Source organism: Giraffa tippelskirchi, chromosome 4 (assembly GCF_054371585.1).
Source record: "Giraffa tippelskirchi isolate mGirTip1 chromosome 4, T2T-mGirTip1v1.2.pri, whole genome shotgun sequence".
Classification (NCBI taxonomy): domain Eukaryota; kingdom Metazoa; phylum Chordata; class Mammalia; order Artiodactyla; family Giraffidae; genus Giraffa; species Giraffa tippelskirchi.
This window is the reverse complement of record NC_137278.1, coordinates 204478729-204497622: the sequence shown is the minus strand read 5'-3', so window position 1 is coordinate 204497622 and position 18894 is coordinate 204478729. Positions and strand designations below refer to the sequence as shown.

General features: G+C 57.4%; 2 protein-coding genes across 25 annotated transcripts in view; one reads left to right on the top strand and one right to left on the bottom strand.

Annotated features, from left to right (window-relative positions):
• MRTFA (myocardin related transcription factor A) overlaps positions 1-5262 on the top strand; it is a 197406-nt gene extending 192144 nt beyond the window's left edge. For 6 of the 7 annotated variants that reach the window (XM_081587555.1, XM_081587553.1, XM_081587556.1 and 3 more), the window contains 4 exons: positions 99-194; positions 643-795; positions 1062-1122; positions 3818-5262. In XM_081587555.1, the coding sequence (XP_081443681.1) occupies positions 99-194; positions 643-795; positions 1062-1122; positions 3818-4320 (813 nt within the window). In that variant the 3' untranslated portion in view covers positions 4321-5262. The remainder of the gene's footprint in view (positions 1-98; positions 195-642; positions 796-1061; positions 1123-3817) is intronic. The other variant, XM_081587557.1, reaches the window with a different exon arrangement.
• A 177-nt stretch (positions 5263-5439) lies between these two features.
• Positions 5440-18894, bottom strand: part of SGSM3 (small G protein signaling modulator 3) — a 30973-nt gene continuing 17518 nt past the window's right edge. Inside the window, exons 2-22 of one of the 18 annotated variants that reach the window (XM_081587559.1) lie at positions 13888-13996; positions 13329-13414; positions 12867-12954; positions 11474-11670; positions 11294-11401; positions 10611-10754; positions 10187-10382; positions 9789-9934; positions 9342-9566; positions 8598-8652; positions 8309-8436; positions 8058-8213; positions 7877-7931; positions 7646-7695; positions 7334-7486; positions 7152-7222; positions 6983-7031; positions 6822-6907; positions 6195-6317; positions 6046-6106; positions 5440-5864 (exon numbers count right to left, since the gene is read on the bottom strand). In XM_081587559.1, the coding sequence (XP_081443685.1) occupies positions 5784-5864; positions 6046-6106; positions 6195-6317; positions 6822-6907; positions 6983-7031; positions 7152-7222; positions 7334-7486; positions 7646-7695; positions 7877-7931; positions 8058-8213; positions 8309-8436; positions 8598-8652; positions 9342-9566; positions 9789-9934; positions 10187-10382; positions 10611-10754; positions 11294-11401; positions 11474-11670; positions 12867-12954; positions 13329-13414; positions 13888-13894 (2265 nt within the window). In that variant the 5' untranslated portion in view covers positions 13895-13996 and the 3' untranslated portion in view covers positions 5440-5783. Of the gene's footprint in view, positions 5865-6045; positions 6107-6194; positions 6318-6821; positions 6908-6982; positions 7032-7151; positions 7223-7333; positions 7487-7645; positions 7696-7876; positions 7932-8057; positions 8214-8308; positions 8437-8597; positions 8653-9341; positions 9567-9788; positions 10013-10186; positions 10383-10610; positions 10858-11293; positions 11402-11473; positions 11671-12866; positions 12955-13328; positions 13415-13887; positions 13997-18894 lie in introns of all 18 variants that reach the window. The other 17 variants (XM_081587573.1, XM_081587574.1, XM_081587576.1 and 14 more) reach the window with 17 other exon arrangements.

Sequence of the window (18894 nt, the reverse complement as noted above, 5' to 3'; positions counted from 1 at the left end):
GCGGGCCACTTCTGCCCCTGCTGCAGGGTGGGGTGTGCTCAGGAGGGGGGGGGGCGGGGGCGGGGCCTGACGGGAGCCCCACCCCTTCCTCCCCTCAGAGAAGCCAGCTGTCCCCCAGCAAGGTGACGCTGGCAGCTGGCTCCCTGCTGCCGCCGCCCTCACAACCCAGACCCTCCACTCAGCCTGGTCCAAAGGTGAGCCTGCTTTAGGCTTTGTGTGGCCTCAGCTCTGCAGGGCTTGGGGGGTGGGGGTGGTGACAGGACACGGGACAGGAAGGGACCTGGGCCCTGGGCAGAAGCTCGGGGGAGGGGAGGGGCGTCAGCTCAGAGCCCCTGCCTGTGCCCCGGGGCCCCAGGGAGCCACTTCTCCTCGGCAGGGTCAGAGGTCAGGGCCGCCCCCATCCCATGTGGCTTCCTCCCCGGGGGTGTCCACAAAGCTCCCCGAGAGCGCGTGCAGGGTCAGAGGTCAGGGCTGCCCCCATCCCATGTGGCTTCCTCCCCGGGGGTGTCCACGAAGCTCCCCAAGAGCGCGTGCAGCTGCACCGCTGGCCTGGGCGGAGGGTGCATGCTCCCTGCCTTGCCTGCCTGGCGCGGGCCCTGGGCTGCTGCCCTCAGCCGGCTGTGGTTCTCTGTCCTCCTTCAGCCCCTGTCCCAGCCTGATTCTCCAGCTTCCGGCCCCCCAGCCCACATGGACCTGGAGCCCCCAACCCAGCCCCTTTTTGGGACCCCTGCTTCTCAGCCGAAGAAGGAGCCGCCTGGCTACGAGGAAGCCGTGAGCCAGCAGCCCAGGCCGCAGGTAAAGAGGGTGGCTGGGGGCCCGCGGGGTGGGTGGCCACCGTCCCCCGGGGTCTCATGGGAGGAGGGGCTGGCCGGAGCCAGCCTGCTGGGCCAGAGAGGCCTTGGAGAGGGGGTGTCGGGGTGGGAGAGAGGGTGGGCTGCGGGAGCCTGGGCGCAGGCTGCCGGGGCCAGACTGCCGGCTCAGGGCCGGGAGAGTCTGTGCCCTGAGCCAGGGTGGGGCCTCCAGTTGTAGGTCTTCATCTTTTTCTGATCTTTGGCCCACAGGAAAATGGTTCCTCGAGCCAGCAGATGGATGACCTGTTTGACATTCTGATTCAGAGTGGAGGTAAAGTCCAGGCCCCACACTGCCTCCCCCTGCCTTTCTGTCTGCCCCGGTGTCTCTAGCCTGGGCTTGGTTGATAGGGTTTGGTTTGGTTCTTGAACACAATGCCTGGCGGGCCTGGTAAGTACTTAGGAGGCAGCAGCGTGTGAGACGCATCCCAGAAGCTGGGCACACGTTTGTTTCATCCTGAGCCGCGTGGCCGGCGCTGTGCCTGCAGCCCAGGGTGAGGCAGTGAGCGAGAGAGATGCCCACCTGTGCGGTGCTTGCAGCCTATCGTGGGGAGGTGATTGAGGAGTAAAATAAATAAACTGTCCTACGTCGGAGCGTCAAGAAAAGCAGGGGAGGCAAGGGTCCCAGGTGCGAGGGGTGGTCGGGGTCAGGGTTGCTGGGCAGGTGCTGTTCAGCCGCTGCAGGGCGGAGTGGAGCGGGTGTGGGTGGTCTGGAAGCCTGGGGGCACCAGTCCGAGGCACGGGGACCCTGGGCGACGCTGGGAGCCATTGCACAGCTTCGCGTGAAGGGTGGCTCCTCTGGAATGGGAGATGGGGAGGCTGGTGATCCAGGAGAGCAGGGTGTGAGGGGGGCCACAGGAGGGCTGAGTCCAGGAGTGTCTGCAGAGCGCCAGTTGTTTCCTGTGGCTTAGTTAGGTGTGTGGCCAGGAGACACAGCGGCCGGGGCGGCGTGGTGTTAGCAGCAGTGTGAGCGCCCGCCCGGGCGTGTGGGCACCTCAGTCCCTAGACTGAGTGGAGGGGCCACAAGGCCAGGCCAGGAGAGGTCTGGGCTGAAGGCAGGAGTCGGGGGGTTGCTGGTGTCCCAACGGCACTCGGAGCGGTGAGGCTGGGTGGGCAGAGAGGAGGAAGTGGTGGGGGCGGTCGGGGGTGGTTCAAGCTGCTGAGGCTGACCAGTGGGTGGAGGGGGAGCTGCACCCTTGAGAGGGTCAAGGCCCAGGGCCCAGGGCCCAGGGCTGCTCCAGAAAGGTGAAGACCAAGACCTGGCCCTGGGCCGTGTCATGGTGGCGGCCGGTGACCTCAGCCTGGACAGTGGGTCGGCGGCCAGAGCCTGCTTGAAGCCGGTTGGAGAGGCTGGGGCTGTGGAAGGCAGCGGGTCTAGACTGCTTTCTGCAGGGGGTTCCCCGCAAAAGGGTGGGTGTGGGAAGGTGGCATGTTTGCCTGCTGGTGGGACGAGCTGGTGGTCCAGCGGTGAAGGAGGCCCCAGGGGTGTGTCTGCGGGGGCAGAGAAACAAGCAGGTTCTCTCCTGAGGGATTTAATTATGTCAGCAGGAAGAGCAAGAGCTCATAATCTTGGACACTTTAAAGTGGCGGATTTTAATTAACCTCAGTTACAAAACAATCGAGGTCACTGGTTTTAATCTCACACAGAGACGGGTCGGAAGGCATCAGCAGGTGGCAGGGGGCGGCAGTCCACCGCAGGCAAGCTGAGGGAGAGGGGAGGCAGGGAGCGGGGCTGGGCATCTGGTGTTCAGCTGGGGCGGGACCTAGAGGGCCAGGGAGCGAGCCTGGTTTCTGCATGATTTTTTTTTTTTATTGTGGTAAAATATACATAACATGGTTTTCCATCATAACCGTCTTTGAAAGGTGCAAACTCAGCAGCATTAAGTTCATTTACATCACTGTGCAGCCATCACTACTACCTGTTTCTAGAACTGGTGCATCGTCCCATGCTGACACCGTCACCTTTACACACTGACTCCTGGTTCCTCCCACCCCACCTCTTCTGCTTTCTGTCTCTGTGAATGGACTGTTCTAAACGTGTGTGAGTGCAGCCATACACTGTTTCTCCTTGTTTCTGGCTGGCTTCACTTAGCATAATATCCTCAAGGTTCTTCCACGTTGTAGCTTTTATCAGAATTTCTTTTGGGCTGGCGAATGTTCCATTGTGTTAGTACCAATGTGTTTACCCCTTCATCCACTGGACATGTGGGTCTTTTCTACCTTCTGGCTGTTATGAACAGTGCTGTCCTGAGCACTGGTATCTGAGTCCGTGTTTCTGTTCTCTGGGGTACGTACCTAGAATTGGAACCGCCAGATCATAGAGTCATTCTGTGTTTCACGTTTTGAGGAACTGCAGGACTGGTTTCCACACAGCTGCACTGTTGTTATTCATACCAGCCACGCACAAGGGTTCCAGTTGATCCACATCCTTACCAACACTTTTCAAATTTTTGTCTCCCTGATGATTATTACTAGTGTTGAGCATCTTTTCATGTGCTTACAGGCCACCTGTGTATATACTTCTGGGGAAATGTTTTTTGTCTGTTTTCCAGTCGGATTTTATTGAGTTCTAGGAGTTATTCTGGATCAGTCACTTACCCAGATACTTGGTTTGCAAATATTTTCTCTCATTCATGCCTTGTCTTTTCACTCATTTTAACTTTTTTGAAGTATAGTTGCTGTGTGGTCTTTTCACTCTCGATAGTAATCTTTGATGTACGAAGTTTTAAATTTTTATGTAAGCTAGTTTATTTTTTCTTTGCCTATGCCTTTGGTGTTACAACCAAGAAATCACTACTAACTTCAGTGTCCCGAAGACATTCCCTCACCAGCGAGTTTTGTAGTTTTGGCTCCTAGATCTACATCTTTGACCCATTTGAGTTAATATTTGTACATGCCCTAAGGGGAAGCTCCAACTGCAGGTCACCTCAGGCTGGCTTCTGACGCCCACCTGCTTTCTTGATTGGCAGAGATCTCAGCGGATTTCAAGGAGCCAGGCAAAGAGAAGGTGCCCCCGACAGCAGCCTGCGGCTCGCCCCTGGCCGCGCAGCCCTCGCCCGCGGCCGAGCTCCCTCAGGCTGCCCCGCCGCCGTCGGGCTCGCCAGCCCTGCCTGGGCGCCTGGAGGACTTCCTGGAGAGCAGCACCGGGCTGCCCCTGCTGACTGGCGGGCACGAGGGGCCGGAGCCCCTCTCCCTCATCGACGACCTCCACAGCCAGATGCTGAGCAGCTCCGCCATCCTGGACCACCCCCCCTCCCCCATGGACACCTCGGAATTGCACTTTGCGCCTGACCCCAGCGGTGTGGGCCTGGACTTGGCCGACGGGCACCTGGACAGCATGGACTGGCTGGAGCTGTCGTCGGGCGGGCCGGTGCTCAGCCTGGCCCCGCTCAGCACCACGGCCCCCAGCCTCTTCTCCACGGACTTCCTCGACGGCCACGACTTGCAGCTGCACTGGGACTCCTGCTTGTAGGTCTGGGGCTGCAGAGCCAGGGGGTAGGAGAGCTAGAAGCCCCGAGAACTCTGGGGCGCCCGGCACTTTCCAGCCCCATCCATCCAGCACCTCCGTGAGGCTGGAAGTCCTGACAATCACAGGCCCTGCCCTCCGTGGGAGGCCAGAGCAGGCACCCCCACTCCTGCCTCGCGCTTACCAAGGAGGTGGTGCCGGGTCCCACCCCGGGCTCGGGGAGGCCTGGATGGGCTGGGCTTCTATTTGACCTCCTTCTGTGAGGTCGGGGTGCACTTGCCGGCTGCCGTCTGCTCAGGAGGCGAGGCCCGGGGCCGAGGCAGAGCCAGGGCCAGCGTGTCCCTCTCCCCCCCTTCCCTGAGGGAGGGGACGGGCTGGGCCTCTACCTCACCATCCTTGTGACGCCAACACCAGTGTCCTAGGCTTCCCGGGAGGGGCTCCCTGCATCTTAGTGTCTTGGTGTAGTGCAGCCACCTAGTGGTTGGTGGCAAACATTCTCTGTACAGCTGTACATACCTCTATATTATATATCGCCATACGTATATACACATATATCTCGAGGCGGGGGGGGGGTGAATGCGGCCGCCCCCACCTTCTGCACACAGAAGGGCCTGGAGACCACTGCTCCCAGGGCTGGACACGACTTACTGCGGTCCCACCCATCACTTGTGTTTGACGTGTAGCCACCACAGCCTGTGCCCTACCCTCCTGCTTCCTGCTCCTTATCAGTGCCACGAGGGCGGGGTGCTTCCTGCCCCCTGCCCACATTCCGTCTGCTGCCTCACTGCAGCCACCAAGGCCCGGGGACGGGGGAAGCCCGAAGTGGCCCTCAGGCTCTGGCTGCTGCCACCTGCCCATCACGATCATCCACAGGGGACGAGGGGTGGAGTCACCAAAACCAGAGGTGGGACAGCTGTGTGAACTTTTTAAAATAAAAACAAAAACACCTCTTGCTGGTCCATCTCGTTCAATCCGTGTTAGGCAAGACGTGGGTGGTATGGCTGGGTCCCAGGTGTCCATGCTGAGACCCTGATGCCACTTCCCGGCCCTGGCTGTGCATTCCGGACCATCTCAGGTAGAGCAGAGCTTGGACCTGGGGCCCTGGCTGGATGGGAGGCGAAGTGCTTTCTCAAAGACAAGAGTTGTTTTGTTTATTTATAAATCAAGGAGGCCCAGGAGCCTTCAGCCACCCCCACCCTCTTCCTGAGCAAAACCTGACAGCACAGAGCTGGCGCTCCACCTCCTCACGAGGTTTTTGGTCGGCATCGTGGAGCTGGCCCCAGGGCCTCTGTAAAGACCCTGGCAGAACAGGGCTCTCCCCCAGTACTGGGGGGACCCCCCACCACGGTGCCCAGTCAGAGCTCCGGAGTGTGTCCTACCCTCGACCCTGCAGCTTGGGGCCTCTCCTTGCTTGGTGGGGGGGTGGTGGTGGGCACGCCTGGGTGTGACGGGGCCCCTGGAGGAACACGTCACCCGTCGATGTCCCAGCTGAAGAGGTGGTGCTTCACCAGCATGTCCTGGACGCCCTCCTTCAGGGGCTGCTTCTCCTCCTGCACGAGACAGCCTTCCTGTCATGGCTGCTGGGCACGTGGCGAGGAAGCCAGGTGGCAGGGGCCAGGGCAGTCCTCACAGGCAGCGCCAGCACTCAGGGCCCCCCCGAGGCTTTGGCCACCCGGAAACACTTGGGGGCAGCGGCCCCCCACACCGATGCCAGCAGGCCCCACCACCCACCTCTCTCTTTGCAGGAAGCTCCCAGTCCTGGGAGAGGCTGAACGCGAAGCAGCAGAGGACCCTGGAGGGAGAAGGGGGGCTGTCGGATGCGGGCAGGGGGCTCGGCCCCCCCCCCCCGGCTGGGGCTGCAGAGCCCAGGGCCTCCTCACCGCAGCTCGCACTTGATCTGGACCCAGCCGGGGCTGCGCAGGAAGGACCAGGGCTGGTACCACTTCTCCACGGTTGGCAGGCTGGAGCAGAGCACCTCCAGCCACAGGTGCAGCACCTGCTCGCTGGGGGCAGGGAGGGCACTTACTCAGAGGCCCGCGCCCCTCGGTCCCGTCACCACCCCTCCTACATCTGAGGCTCCATCACCACCTCCCGCCAGGGGCCCTCAGCCCTGCTGGTCACTCAACCAGTGACGCCCCTGCTCGCTGGCAGCAGGCCCACAGCGTGCTCTAAGCTCATCTCGGGGACCCCCGCCCCCAGGTCAGCGCAGCCTGGATGCCGCCCCTCTGCCTGGTGGCAAGTCCAGAAACCCCACACTCAGCCTGGACCCTGGGGCCGGTGTCCCTCAGCCTGCAGCCAGGTCCCCGGTGAGCCCTGACCGCGCACCTCACTGTAACCGGTACTGCACGAACCCCAGTGCCCCTCCCTGCCAAGTGGTGGCTGGTCTCACGCTAGAGGCCGACCTTCGGGAGCCACCCTGGCTGGCGCCCACCTCCGTCCGCCCAGCTCAGCCCCGCCCCCCGTGAGGGCACACACACTGCCCCGCTCACGTGGGCTCACACACTCACTTGAGCCCCACGCAGATGAGGGAGCGGAGCTTCACGTCCATCTGTGCGTGTGCGGCGTCGTGGGTGACGTTAACGGACTGCACAGCCTGCGGGGCACAGTGGTCACTCAGGTGTCCCCAGCTGCCCACCCTAGAGGCCGGTCCGCCCGCGGACCCCCTTACCCGGTAGAGCAGCTCCTCTGGGGTCAAGACTTTGCCATCTTCGTCCAACCTGAGGGGGGGACCAGAGCTGCCCGCACCGCCCTGGAGGGCTTGGGCCACGCCCGCCCTCCACCCCCGGCCCCAGGCTGCCAGGAGGGTGACCTGCAGGAGGGTGCAGGCGCCGGGTTACCTGTACGTCTTGCACAGCACCAGGCGTGAGTACACAGAGTCGAAGTCTCTCTCAACCTCCCGGCCTGCTGCCTGGGGGGTGTGGTGAGTGTCAGGGACCAGAGGGTAGATACCAGGTCAAAGCCACAGAGTCCGGCTGAGCAGGTCACCTCCCCACCAGCTCCACAGGGTCCGGACACTCACCTCCTCAATAAACAGCCAGGGGTGGCAGGCACCCCCGAGCAGCGAAGGCTTCTTCAGTCCGTGTTCAAACAGGGCCTTGAGGGCCGGGCAGAGGGTCCCTCGCACAAGGTCTGTGACCCCCTCTGTCACAGCATCGTCCCCCGCAATGGAGTACTGAGGGGGAGGATGGGGTCTGGGGTTCAGCCAGCCCGTCCCCGTCCTCACAACCGCTCCACATGCCAGGGGACACAGCCCGGGGGCCAGGAGGGCGTCAGCCTCGGGGCAGAAGGGGTGGCGGCCCCCAGGGACGGGCCCGCCTTTGTGCACGCTCACCTCCTTGCTCCGCTCATCCAGGACTTCCACGAACTTGGCTGGAAACCAGCCTGCGGGAGAAGCAGAGCCCATGAGGCGTGTGGCTCTGCATCCTGAGGTCCCCCACCCACCATGGGGCTGAGGACACAGGGCGACAGAGACACTGAGCAAACTCAGCGCTGCCGCAGCTTCACAGCCTGACCTGCTTCCCCCTGGCCCAGCACAACATAGATCAGACGGAGGAGGCCTCACCTCTCAGGCCGTTCAGCTCGCCCACCCAGCAGTGCTCGTCCTTCTGGGAGACGATCTGCCAAGGAAAAGCGTGGGAAGCTCGGCTCCGGTGGCCCGGCTTTGTCCTGGGTCGGAGCTCTGGCCAGGCAAGGGCTTGGCCACCCCACCCGCTGCCAAGGGAAGGCGCCCGCTCCCCACGCACCGTGATGATGTCGTTCTTGCGGAAGCCCAGCTCGTCGTCGTCATGGCGCTCGAAGTCCAGCAGGGCCTTGGCCCGGCGTGGGTGGCTGCGTGAGCAGGCCACGTAGTTCTCGTGATCGCGCTGGTGGCTCTCCATACTGTAGTCCGGGGTCAGCTCCTGCCGGGGCGGCAAAAACGCCACTGCTTGGGACAGGGCCAGGGAAGTGGGGCCCCGGTCACGCCCTGCACCCAGGGCTGGGCCCCAAGACTCACCACGTTGCAGTTCTTCGGGTCCGTGCACTGGAAGTGGCGGGCCACACGCAGGATGGCTTCCCGAAGGTCGGCCACCAGCTCAGTCTGCTTGATGTTCTTGGCCTTCATCGCCTCCAGGTCATCCTCCCCTAAGAGGCCCAGAGACCAATGGCAGCCATGGCCACGCCCTGTCCCAACTCCAAAGAAGCACCAAGTCCACGTGGGATGTGAGTCTAATCGCCCCGTCGCCCCACTTTCAGAGCCGAGCCCAGCCCAGCCCAGCGCCCGGCCGCCTGCATGGAGCTCTCACCAAAGAGCAGCGATGTGATGCCGGACTTCCTCCGCTGGGTCCTGCGGCGGACCACCTGTGGGCATGAAGTCAGGTCAGCGGGGCCGGGCACCTGGCACCCAGACCACCTGTGGGCATGAAGTCAGGTCAGCGGGGCCGGGCACCTGGCACCCAGACCACCTGTGGGCATGAAGTCAGGTCAGCGGGGACGGGCACCTGGCACCCAGACCACCTGTGGGCATGAAGTCAGGTCAGCGGGGACGGACACCTGGCACCCAGACCACCTGTGGGCATGAAGTCAGGTCAGCGGGGACGGGTACCTGGCACCGAGACCACCTGTGGGCATGAAGTCAGGTCAGCGGCGACGGGCACCTAACACCCAGACCAGCTGTGGGCACGAAGTCAAGTCAGCGGGGCCCAGGCATCTGGCACCCAGACCATCTGTGGGCACCGGACACCCAGAAGCCAGCCAAGCAGATGGCGCCCCAGCACTGAGGGGCAGCGAGCAGAGCCCTCCCGCACAGAGGCCCGCCAGCATCTCACCCATGCTGCCTTCTCTGACATGGCCTCTAAGGCCAGCTCTGAGGGTCATTTCAAGCCTGGGTCTATCCTACAGGGTATCCAAACAGGATAGCTCTTGGCAGAGACGTGCCAAGGCCAAAGCGGTGGTCCCTCCACAGCGGTGGTCCAGCCAGGCTGGGCCCTGGGAGCTGAGCTTGAGCTGAAAGGCGGCGGTCAGCGGGGCCTCCTGCCTCCCATGCCCACCTGAGAGAGGCTGGCGGTGGCGTTGGCACCCAGGAGCTGGCCCTGGTCAGCCAGGAGGTAGGCCAGGTGCTTGCGGCGCTGGGTCTCCACGGCCACGTTGGTGAGCGAGCCCGCCAGCCGCATGGCCTCCCCCAGCAGCAGGTCTGCGTCCTCCAGCTGCGACGGGATGTCCGATAGCGTGTTGAAGATGGAGGCTGAGTTCTCCGACTGGATCAGCTCGTCCTCCTGGGCCGGGTGAAGGGCGGGTGTCACCGCCTGGCGGACCCAACCACCAGGGTGACTTCCCTGCACGGTCAAGCTGAGCACAAGGAGGCCCTGCCCCTGAGACACACCCCCGTCCATGGGCCGGTGCTCAGGCCACAGGAGGCCGAGACCTGGAGCTGAGCGGAGGGCGGGCCCCGTGGGGCTGCCAGGGAGCCACCGCTGACGCCAGGGCTGGGCCGTCACCTTGAGGCGCAGCATGCCCAACGTGGCCTGGAACAGCACCAGGGAGCCCTCGTAGAAAAACAGGTCCCAGAGGCGCAGCAGCAGGCGGATGTGCACCACGCTGGCGAAGGCCGTGAGGAACCAGTGCAGCGTGATGAGCGACAGCTCTGCGGACACACGGCGGGGGCCCTGAGGCAGGGCTGGAGGCGGTGGGCGCGGGACCGCCAGAGGGGGCATTCCCCAGGCTGGCGAGCCATGGAGGTGGGAGCGTCAGAGAGCCACGCAGGTGGGCATGCTCCCTTCTTCCTCCTGAGCTGCCAGGGGCCCGTCCTCGGCCCCGTCCCGCGGCCTCAGACCTGCGGCACCTAAGCCCCAGGTAGGACCCCTGGACCCAGAGCAGAGGCGGGGCGGGCCCTCACCAATGTCGTGCTCCTGGAGCAGCCTGTCCAGGCGAGGCAGGTACTGGACGATGAGGTGCCGCAGGACCCGCTGGTCCGTCTGCACGCCCAGCAGGGTGGTGCTGAAGTAGGAGGCGGGGAGCAGGTCCTCGACGATGGCGCACATCATCCAGAAGGTGTCGTCCTCCTCCAGGAAGAGCAGGAGGCAGGCAGCCACCTGGCAGGGCAGGGGGACGAGGGGCATCTACCCAGGTCTCCACACACCCTCGGGGGGACCCATGAGAGTAAGGTGGCCTCTGTGGGGGTCACACCACAGACCATGTGCCTGCCTCAGGCTTGGAACCATTGCACCTGGCGGCCCTCTCCGTCCTCCGATGCCCCCGCCACCCTCTCCTCCTCGCCTCCCACCCTGATGGTGAGATGGGTCGCCCTGGGCTGTGCTCACCATGCCCGTGCCCTGGCAGTAGCCGATCTCCGGGTAGAGCCAGGCCAGCGCTCGGAGCACCCTGCGTAGGCGGGGCACCCCGACGCCGCTCATGTGGGCGAAGCAGGCGTTGCTGGGCATGGTGCGGAGCAGGTCCTTCTCAATCTGCCGGCAGCCCGCCCACAACAAGAGCCCGTGAGGCGCAGCTGCAGCGGCACAGCCTCCGCACCCCCGACACCGAGACCCCCAGGGAGGAGGCCAAGGACCCCTGTGTGGGGCAAACCTCAGGTTGGCTTCTCTCCCAGGAAAGGGGGTCCTCAGGCTCTGGGTCAAAGTTAACCCTCCTCCCCGGGGACCAGAGCCCAGCTGGTGTGCAGTTGAGGCCACATGATTCACTGGGACCTTCTCAACAAAACTACAGAAGCCTGGGGCTTGAACCAGAGCTATGGAATGAGAATCTCTGTAAAGCAGCCTGGAAACCTACATTTAAAGTCTCCAGGGGACCCTAATATGCACCGGGTATGGTGACCTTTCTGACTATCCCCCCAACCCCTAAAGGAACCAAGGGAGAAGCTGGCTCCAGGTGCAGGTGTAGGGGTGAAAGGACTACCCAGGGCTGCCTCCTGGGCCACTCCTGAGGGGCCTCCCCCCACTCCCCCAACTTCCTCCACTCCCCCCACTCCCTGCCCCCAACAGGGCCTCACCTGCTTGGCGGCAATGGTCTCATCGTTGGAGCTGTTCTTCACGATCTCTCGGTAGGACAGCTCGGAGTTCCTCTTCTTCTGCAGGGCCCCGGACAGCCGCATCCACAGCTGAGGAGGGGGCACGGCACTCAGTCCCCGTGGGGCCCTGATCCCCGTGGCCTCCGCGGGCCCCCGCCTCACCTGTGGCCTCATGCTATGGGGGACCCCGGCCAGCACCAGGGAGCGGAGCTTCTCCGAGCGGGGCAGGGAGACGGCAATCTTGTCCCAGGTGAGGTCGCCCACGTCGTGGTTGTGGGTGAACTCCAGGTGGGCCTGCCAGCGCAGCCTCTGTGGGGGGTCCTCCAGCAGCTGGCCAGAATAGGGGGTGCCATCGGCGTCTGTGGGGAGGCGGAACAGCGACCCCGCTGTCTGTGCTCCGAGAGCAGAGGGCTGGGCTCGAGGTCCACTGCCCAGATCTCACCACCAAAACCCAAGGCCCCCTTTCCAGCCATTTCCCTGACACCCTGAATAGCAAATCCATGCTCTTCACTGTCTCCCCCCAACCAGACCCATGAGCCCGCCATCCCTGCTCCCCAGGTGTTCACCCTCCTGCCCTGTTGGCCTCGTCTTTGTTGAGGATCAATAAACAAACATATAAACACTGTCCCCGTCAGGATACAGAATACTCCCATCATACCAGAAAGTTCCCTGTGTCCCTCTCAGGTGCAGCTTTTAACTCACAAACACCTGCCTATGAACTAGACAACAAGGAAGACTTGTCAGAACTGGAAATGTGTGACCTGCAGGTGGCTGGTCTCGGTCAGTTATCTGGTTGGTGACAGGCAGCCTCCCAAGCGCCCATGTGGCGACCAACAGCAGCAAGCAGTGGGGATGGCCCGGGGTTCGCTTACAGAAGACTGGTCACAAACACACGATGACCAGTCCATTACAATGGGACAGTACAGTCACAGAAAATATTCTTTAGAGAGGTCTTAACTGACAGACAAAATGCTTATGGGATAAGGTGAAGAGATATAAGAACAATATAAAAACATGTATGATACCATCTTAGTTATGAAAGGTACACAGTTATGAAAGATACTTGGTTATGAAAGATACTCCCAAAGCCAGGAAAAAACAACACTGAAATGTCAGCAGTTATCTGCAGGTTGTAGGATTATGGGTTAATTTGTTTTAATCTTTATATTTTGATGTATTTTTAAAATTCTTTATAATGAACATTATTGCTTTTATTATTATATTATGATCAATAAAATTAATCTTAAAAACAAAAATAGGGAATTCCTGGTGGTCCAGTGGCTAGGACTTTCATTGCTGAGGGCCCAGGTTCAATCCCTGGTTGGGGAACTAAGATTCCACAAGCTGTGCAGAGTGGCAAAGAAAAGAAAAAAGGGAACCTTGCCCCCTCTAAAACCAAAATACCCCGGAGGACTCCGTACACTATAGCGTCAGCATCAGATGTGGCTTCGCCCATGATTCTAGAACATTAGGGTGAAACATCCAGAGCTTGAGGCCACCGCAGTGTCATTGGTCACAGAGCTGGTGCTCCCCAACAAGGACATGGGCAGGTTACCTCCGAGGGGCTGAGTCTCACCTTCCTTGTCCACGCGGAACCCGAACTCATCGTAGCAGAACTCCGGCTGCTCCACAGCCTCCTCCTTCTAGGGCCGGGAGTGGGAAGGTCAGCACTACTGCACTCCTCCCAGCCTTCCCTGAAGCCTCCTATGGTCATCTCTCAACTACGGGGCCCATGACCCTCTTGAATTCTCCCTGCATTTTCCTAGTTTTCCTCAGAGGTCAAAGATAATAAGGTCAAGGCAAGAAACACATTTCGTGTCCCCATAATACCGAGAGCAGAGGTCGTACTTTTTCTCCAACCTAATGCTTGATTCACAGAGGATGTGGAGCTAAGAAGCTGTCTCTGACTTAGGAGCCCATGTGAAGACAGGGGAGCGGCTCCCCTCCCAGGACACCAGCAGCAGGTGGTGGCCCCCCAGGCGCCCCAGCGTGGGGCAGAGCTGCTGAGCCGCTGTACCTGCGCGTGCTTGGCCAGAATCTCCTGGGGCCACATGCTCGGAGTCAGGGCTGAGAAGGGGCCATTGGCAGAAGGTACGTGACTTCCTAAAAGAGGGAAGACCAGGAATAGGAGATAAAAATAGTGCAGAGTATTCAGGGGGGAAATTCAAGTTGAGACACCCCTTCCTCCACCCCCACCATTACAGGACTGGACCATCCAGAGTGGGATGGACGGGGGAGGGGAGAAAGCTAGCAACGTGCAACTTTGGGAGGAAGTTAGGAGACCAGTGGTGTGCTACCAGACGGAACTGGACTTCCTCCCTGGCTCTCCTTCCACCTGCATATGAGGACTGCAGGGAGGGAGAGGAGAAAATGGAGGAGACAGTGGCAGTAACTCTCCCAGAGGCCTGTCAGAAGACTTTTTCCTCCACCTCTGACCTGGACGGTCCATGTGACCCTCGAAGGTGCGTGGGAAACAAGCCTGCTTCCCCTTCACCGGGGAGGTCCTCCTGGGTAAGACTCCCTTCCCCCCTGGAGGGCCTGTCACCCCATTTCCAAGCCAGGCCCCTGCCTCCCACCTGACATTGTGCGGAGAGAACAGAATCTTCTGCAGATCCAGACTGGGGTTTCCTAGCCTCGCGTCTCAGAGCTGGGAGGCTCCTCAAGCATCATCTGGTCCAGAAACATCTGCTCGGGCAGGAATGCAAAGGGGAAAGTCATCTACCACAGCCCCTCTGCAGGGGGTCCTTTCTACAGGCCTCTGATATGCTGGTCCAGGGCGGTGGTAAGGTAAATGTTAGACAGGGAAGGAAAAGCCTCACTTGAAAGAAAAAGCCTACTGTTCTCAACATTTCGTCCAAGAGGAAAACACTGTGAAGAAGCTATAAAACTGTTGTTCTCAACAGCTCTGGGAGCCCAGAGGAGAGTCTGCTCAGTCCTCGCACTCCTAAGGACGCAGAGGATCACACAGACAGACTTCCTGATGCTCTACGCTCAGGCAAACGTTCCTTAAAACAGAAAACAAAAACCAGACACAGCCAAAACTTCCGTGAATAGGTTCCTCTGAGCCAGAATTTTTTTCTTTTTGAGCCAGAATTTTTGAGGAATCACTTAGAACACGTCTGAGTCAATACCTCCACTCACCAGACTCCAGGGTTTCCACTTGATCTACCACATTTTTCAGCACCTCACAGCTGGAAAACTATGAAATTGCAATCTAACTAAATCTCCTGTTATTGTTTAAACCCTTGCCTCTTTTTGTCCTCTTTAAAACAAATGACTCAACAATAAAAAGACAAATAGCCCAATTTTTAAAAATGGGCTTAAGATTTGAACAGATATTTCTCCAAAGAACAGATGTTAAGTAGCCAATGAGCACGTACAAAGACGTTCAACATCAAAAAAAAAAAAAAAAAAAAGATGTTCAACATCATTAGTCACCAGGAAAATGCACATCAGAACCACAGTGAGAGACCATGTCATACCCACGAGGACTATAATCAAAAAGGCAATGATTAGTTGGTGAGAATGTGGCAAAACTGGAAGCCTCATGTGCTGCTGGTGGGCATGTACAATGGTGCAGCTGCTGTGGAGAGCACTCTGACACTTCTCAAAAGGTGAAATGTAGGGTCACCACATGACCCCAGAATTCTACTCCTAGTTATTTACCCACAAGAAATTAAAACAAGTATCCACACAGAAAACTGTACATGGAGGTTTACAGCAGAATCACTCATTCTAGCCAAAATGCAGAAACAACCCGTGTGTCCAAGAACTGGTGAAGGGATATACGAAATGCATAGAATATCCATACAATGGAATATTATTCAGCTGCAAAAAGGAATGAAGTGCTAATAATGCTATACCATAGGTGAATCTTAAAAACAGTATGCTCAGTAAAAGAAGCCAGTCACAAGAGGATGAATATTGGTATGATTCTATTTAAAAGAAATATCCAACAGAGGCAAATCTCCAGTTACAGAAAGTAGATTAGTGACTGCCAGGGGCTGGAGGAGAGGGGAAGGCAGAGTGACCGCTGATGGGTGTGGGGTATCTATTTGTGGAGGTGAAAACTGGTCTGGAATTGGAGAGTGGTGATTAGCCACACAACAGTATGAAATATTCAAACCACTGAATTATCTATCCACTTTAAAAGTAGTTAACTTTGTTCATGTCAATGTATGGCAAAAACTATTACAATATTGTAAAGTAATTAGCCCCCAACTAAAATAAATAAATTTATTTAAAAAAAAAAAGTAGTTAACTTTGTAACATGTGATTTGTATCTCAATTTTAAAACAATGAATAATCAACCAAGACATCAGCCCTCAGGGCTTCCTCTCACTTTCTAACCTGCTCCTTTTAGAACTAGAAAGAACCTATCATCAACTACTTGAGCCTCAACAGAAATGTAGTTTCTCAGCCTTTTTCTGAATGAAGCCTTTACTTCTAACCGTGAAATGGTTGGAGTAAATGGAAGGTAACCATGGAGATGTGGTTTAAATATTTTAGGACAAGTTGCCCTCTGGGTTTTGGAACCATATCCACCTAGCTCTAAACATCCTTCTGCCATTTTTCAGGTGACAGGAGCTCGAAGGTGACAGCTGTTGGCTTCATCTCCTCCCTGCTGTCTGCACAGAGTTCTGGGTAAACTTGAAGAGTCAGGTGAGTGAGAAAGAAACAAAAAGGAAAGTCAAAGAACCACTTCGAGGGCACTGTGAGAAAATGTCAGCCTATGGACCCTTTACTCCAGCACATGTTGAAAATTAGGCATGAAAAAAAATCTTACTTCTCTTTAAAGACACACTTACAAATCTGGGACCAAAACTAGTCAGCTTGTCCCAAGGGCAGTTCAGCTGGGTCACCAACCTCTCCTCCTGCCGAGACACAACCTAACTGGGCCATGTAGAGCTGAATGCCCATCATGACGGCCCACCTGGGAGGCAGCCCTTCTGCTTCCAGACAAGTCCTGCTGAGAAAAAGATGGCAGAACCCACTTCCCTAATGGGCCAGCCATCCTAGACCTGCCTGTCTGCTTTGCGAGAGGAAGACGTAATGTCTTCCTTCAGTATAACAGGTATGTGGGGCCTGGTTTGAATCAGAATTCTGTGATGGACGCAGCAAGTATTTTTACATTAAAGGGACTGAGCTAGAAGTTCTTAAAATCATGTCAGCATTGACCCCTCACAGCATATTTTGACGCAGATTATCTCCAGTCCTCACACATGAGAAACAAGCCGAGAGGAGACCAGCGTACAGTCTCCCAAACGGATCCTGATGACTGTCCCGGCATGGCACCCAGTGAGAGGGTGTTGGTCGGCCACCAGCTCGGCAGTGCTGGGGAAGAACCCCTGAGCTCAGCCATGCCACTGCTGGCCCGGAGCCCTGGGCGAGCACGCTACTGTGGCATCAGCCTTAGGAGGGCTTCCCATCTCATCCTCTGCCACCTTTGTGCAGGGCCAGATGTTGCTGCGGTTCAAGTGAAGACCTCTCTGGTCAGACAGGTGTGGATTCACACCCCCCCTCTGTGGCTCCCCGCTTATCACAGCCTTGGGCACATTCACATCACTTATTTGAATCTCGGTTTTCTCCTCCACAGACTGGATAGAATAACAGTACCTACGTTCCGTAGTGGTTATGAGGATGACGTGAGAACGCAAAGGGCCCTACTGCCCTGACACACAGCAAATGCTCAGGAAACATCAGGCGATAAGCAGGAGTCCTCATAACTTCCGGAAGGTTACTGTTAATAACTGGACCCTCTACACTGAGGTTACTAAAGGCCATATGGCAACTGCTGAAAACCATCCATTACAACTTTTAAAAACAACAACTTCCTATGGTTCAGTGTAACCCATGCCAGTTGAGATCATCAGAAACACTTCTCCTCACCAACGCCTCAGAGGTAGTGACCTGGCTGTTTCCTCCAGAAGGGCGGAGGACGCGCGGAGGAAGCGGGTGCTGTCTGTGGAGGACGGAGCAGGCTGGGAAGACAGTTCTCAGCATGCGGCTCCCTTCCCGACCTGGGTTTGCCCCTTGTTCGTTCAGTCACTCAGCAGTTACTGAGCGTCGCCATAAGCCAAGCACGGCTATCAGGGCTGAGATGCAACACTGAAAAATGCAAGTCCTCACAATTACATCACAAGAGAGAATCAGACAACAGACACAGAAACAGCTGTTAGACAGTGCTACCTCGAGTCCTCCGAGGGAAAAGGTACAGAAGTGTCAGGAGAAAGGGGCCATGTAGCTAACATGGTCAGGAAAAGCTCTCTGAGGGTTAGGAGACATCCAAGCAAAGACCCAAACAAAACAAAGTGGGAGACCAAGTCCTGTGGCTCCTGAGGGAAGGAGGATCCAGGCAGCAGGAGCAGCAAGGAGGGATGGGGCAGATGGAAGCAGCTGCAGGGGACAGCTGGCTCAGGAGGGCCTTACAGTGCAACAGAGAACGGGATCTTATTCTCCTACGGGTTCTGAGCAGCGGTGAACCCCAATCTGACTCAGGATTTAAAAGCTCTCTCTGGCTGCTGTGCAGAGAAGACTGCGGGCAGGAGGTGGTGACGTGATAGGAATGATGTTGGCTTTGCTATTGTGGGAACAGTGAGAACAGGCCAGACTCTGGATATATTTTAAAGACTCTCTGCAAATTGTATATATAGGCCACTTCTCTCACCATTTCTGCCCCTGAGTCCGTGAGTTCCCAACAGGAGCTGGAAGTGATATCACTAATCTGGGCAGGCAGGTTTTTCCAGCTTCCGGTTGCTATGGAAACCTTCCTGAAAGCAGCCATCTGGGAGCTGGCTGAAGCAGCCAGGTCACTGGTGGGCCTGCCGGTTGTCACAGGGGTACTAAGAGGCCAAAACTTTTGAATAACAAAGAATATACTGGAAGCAGATTAAAAGACGTAAATGCAGTTCTTAAAATTACCTTTTGATCCAGTAACTATTCTCCTGGAAACTTATCTTAAGGAAATAATTCAATAGAAGCAAAAAAGGTCTACTTCAGCATCATCTATACAACAAAAACATGAGAACAATTTATATGTCAAACATTACGGGAATTAATAACATCTGCGTATACTGACACTGTAAAATGTGATATAATCATTTCATATTCCAGTTACAGACTTCTGCTTCTGGCCAAGATGGAGTTATAAGGAATTGGATTTACTTTCCCAACCCGAACAGCTAAAAAGCCAGAGAGATACATGAAACTATGGCTTCCAAACACTGGACGACAAGCCACAGGACAGTGAAGCCAGGGAGAGACAGAACAATTGAGCTGAGCCCTGTGATTGCCTGTTACCCCCTGGAAAGAGTCTTCAGTCAGGACTGGGCACCCAGGAGGGCCGAGGAGCTGCTGAGAGCTAAAAGCCACCAAAGCAGCCTGATTATGTAGAGCAGAGACCTGCAGAGAGAACTCCAGAAACCTGCGGACAGCACCCTCAAATCTTCACGTGAAGTGTGTGCGTGTGTGTGTAAGCTACCCAAGGTTGGGAAGAGAGCCACCTGCAAGGAATGTGAGGAATATACCTGAAGCTCACCCTAACTGAATCATCGTGATTATATTTTCCTTTTCAGAAATTGTGG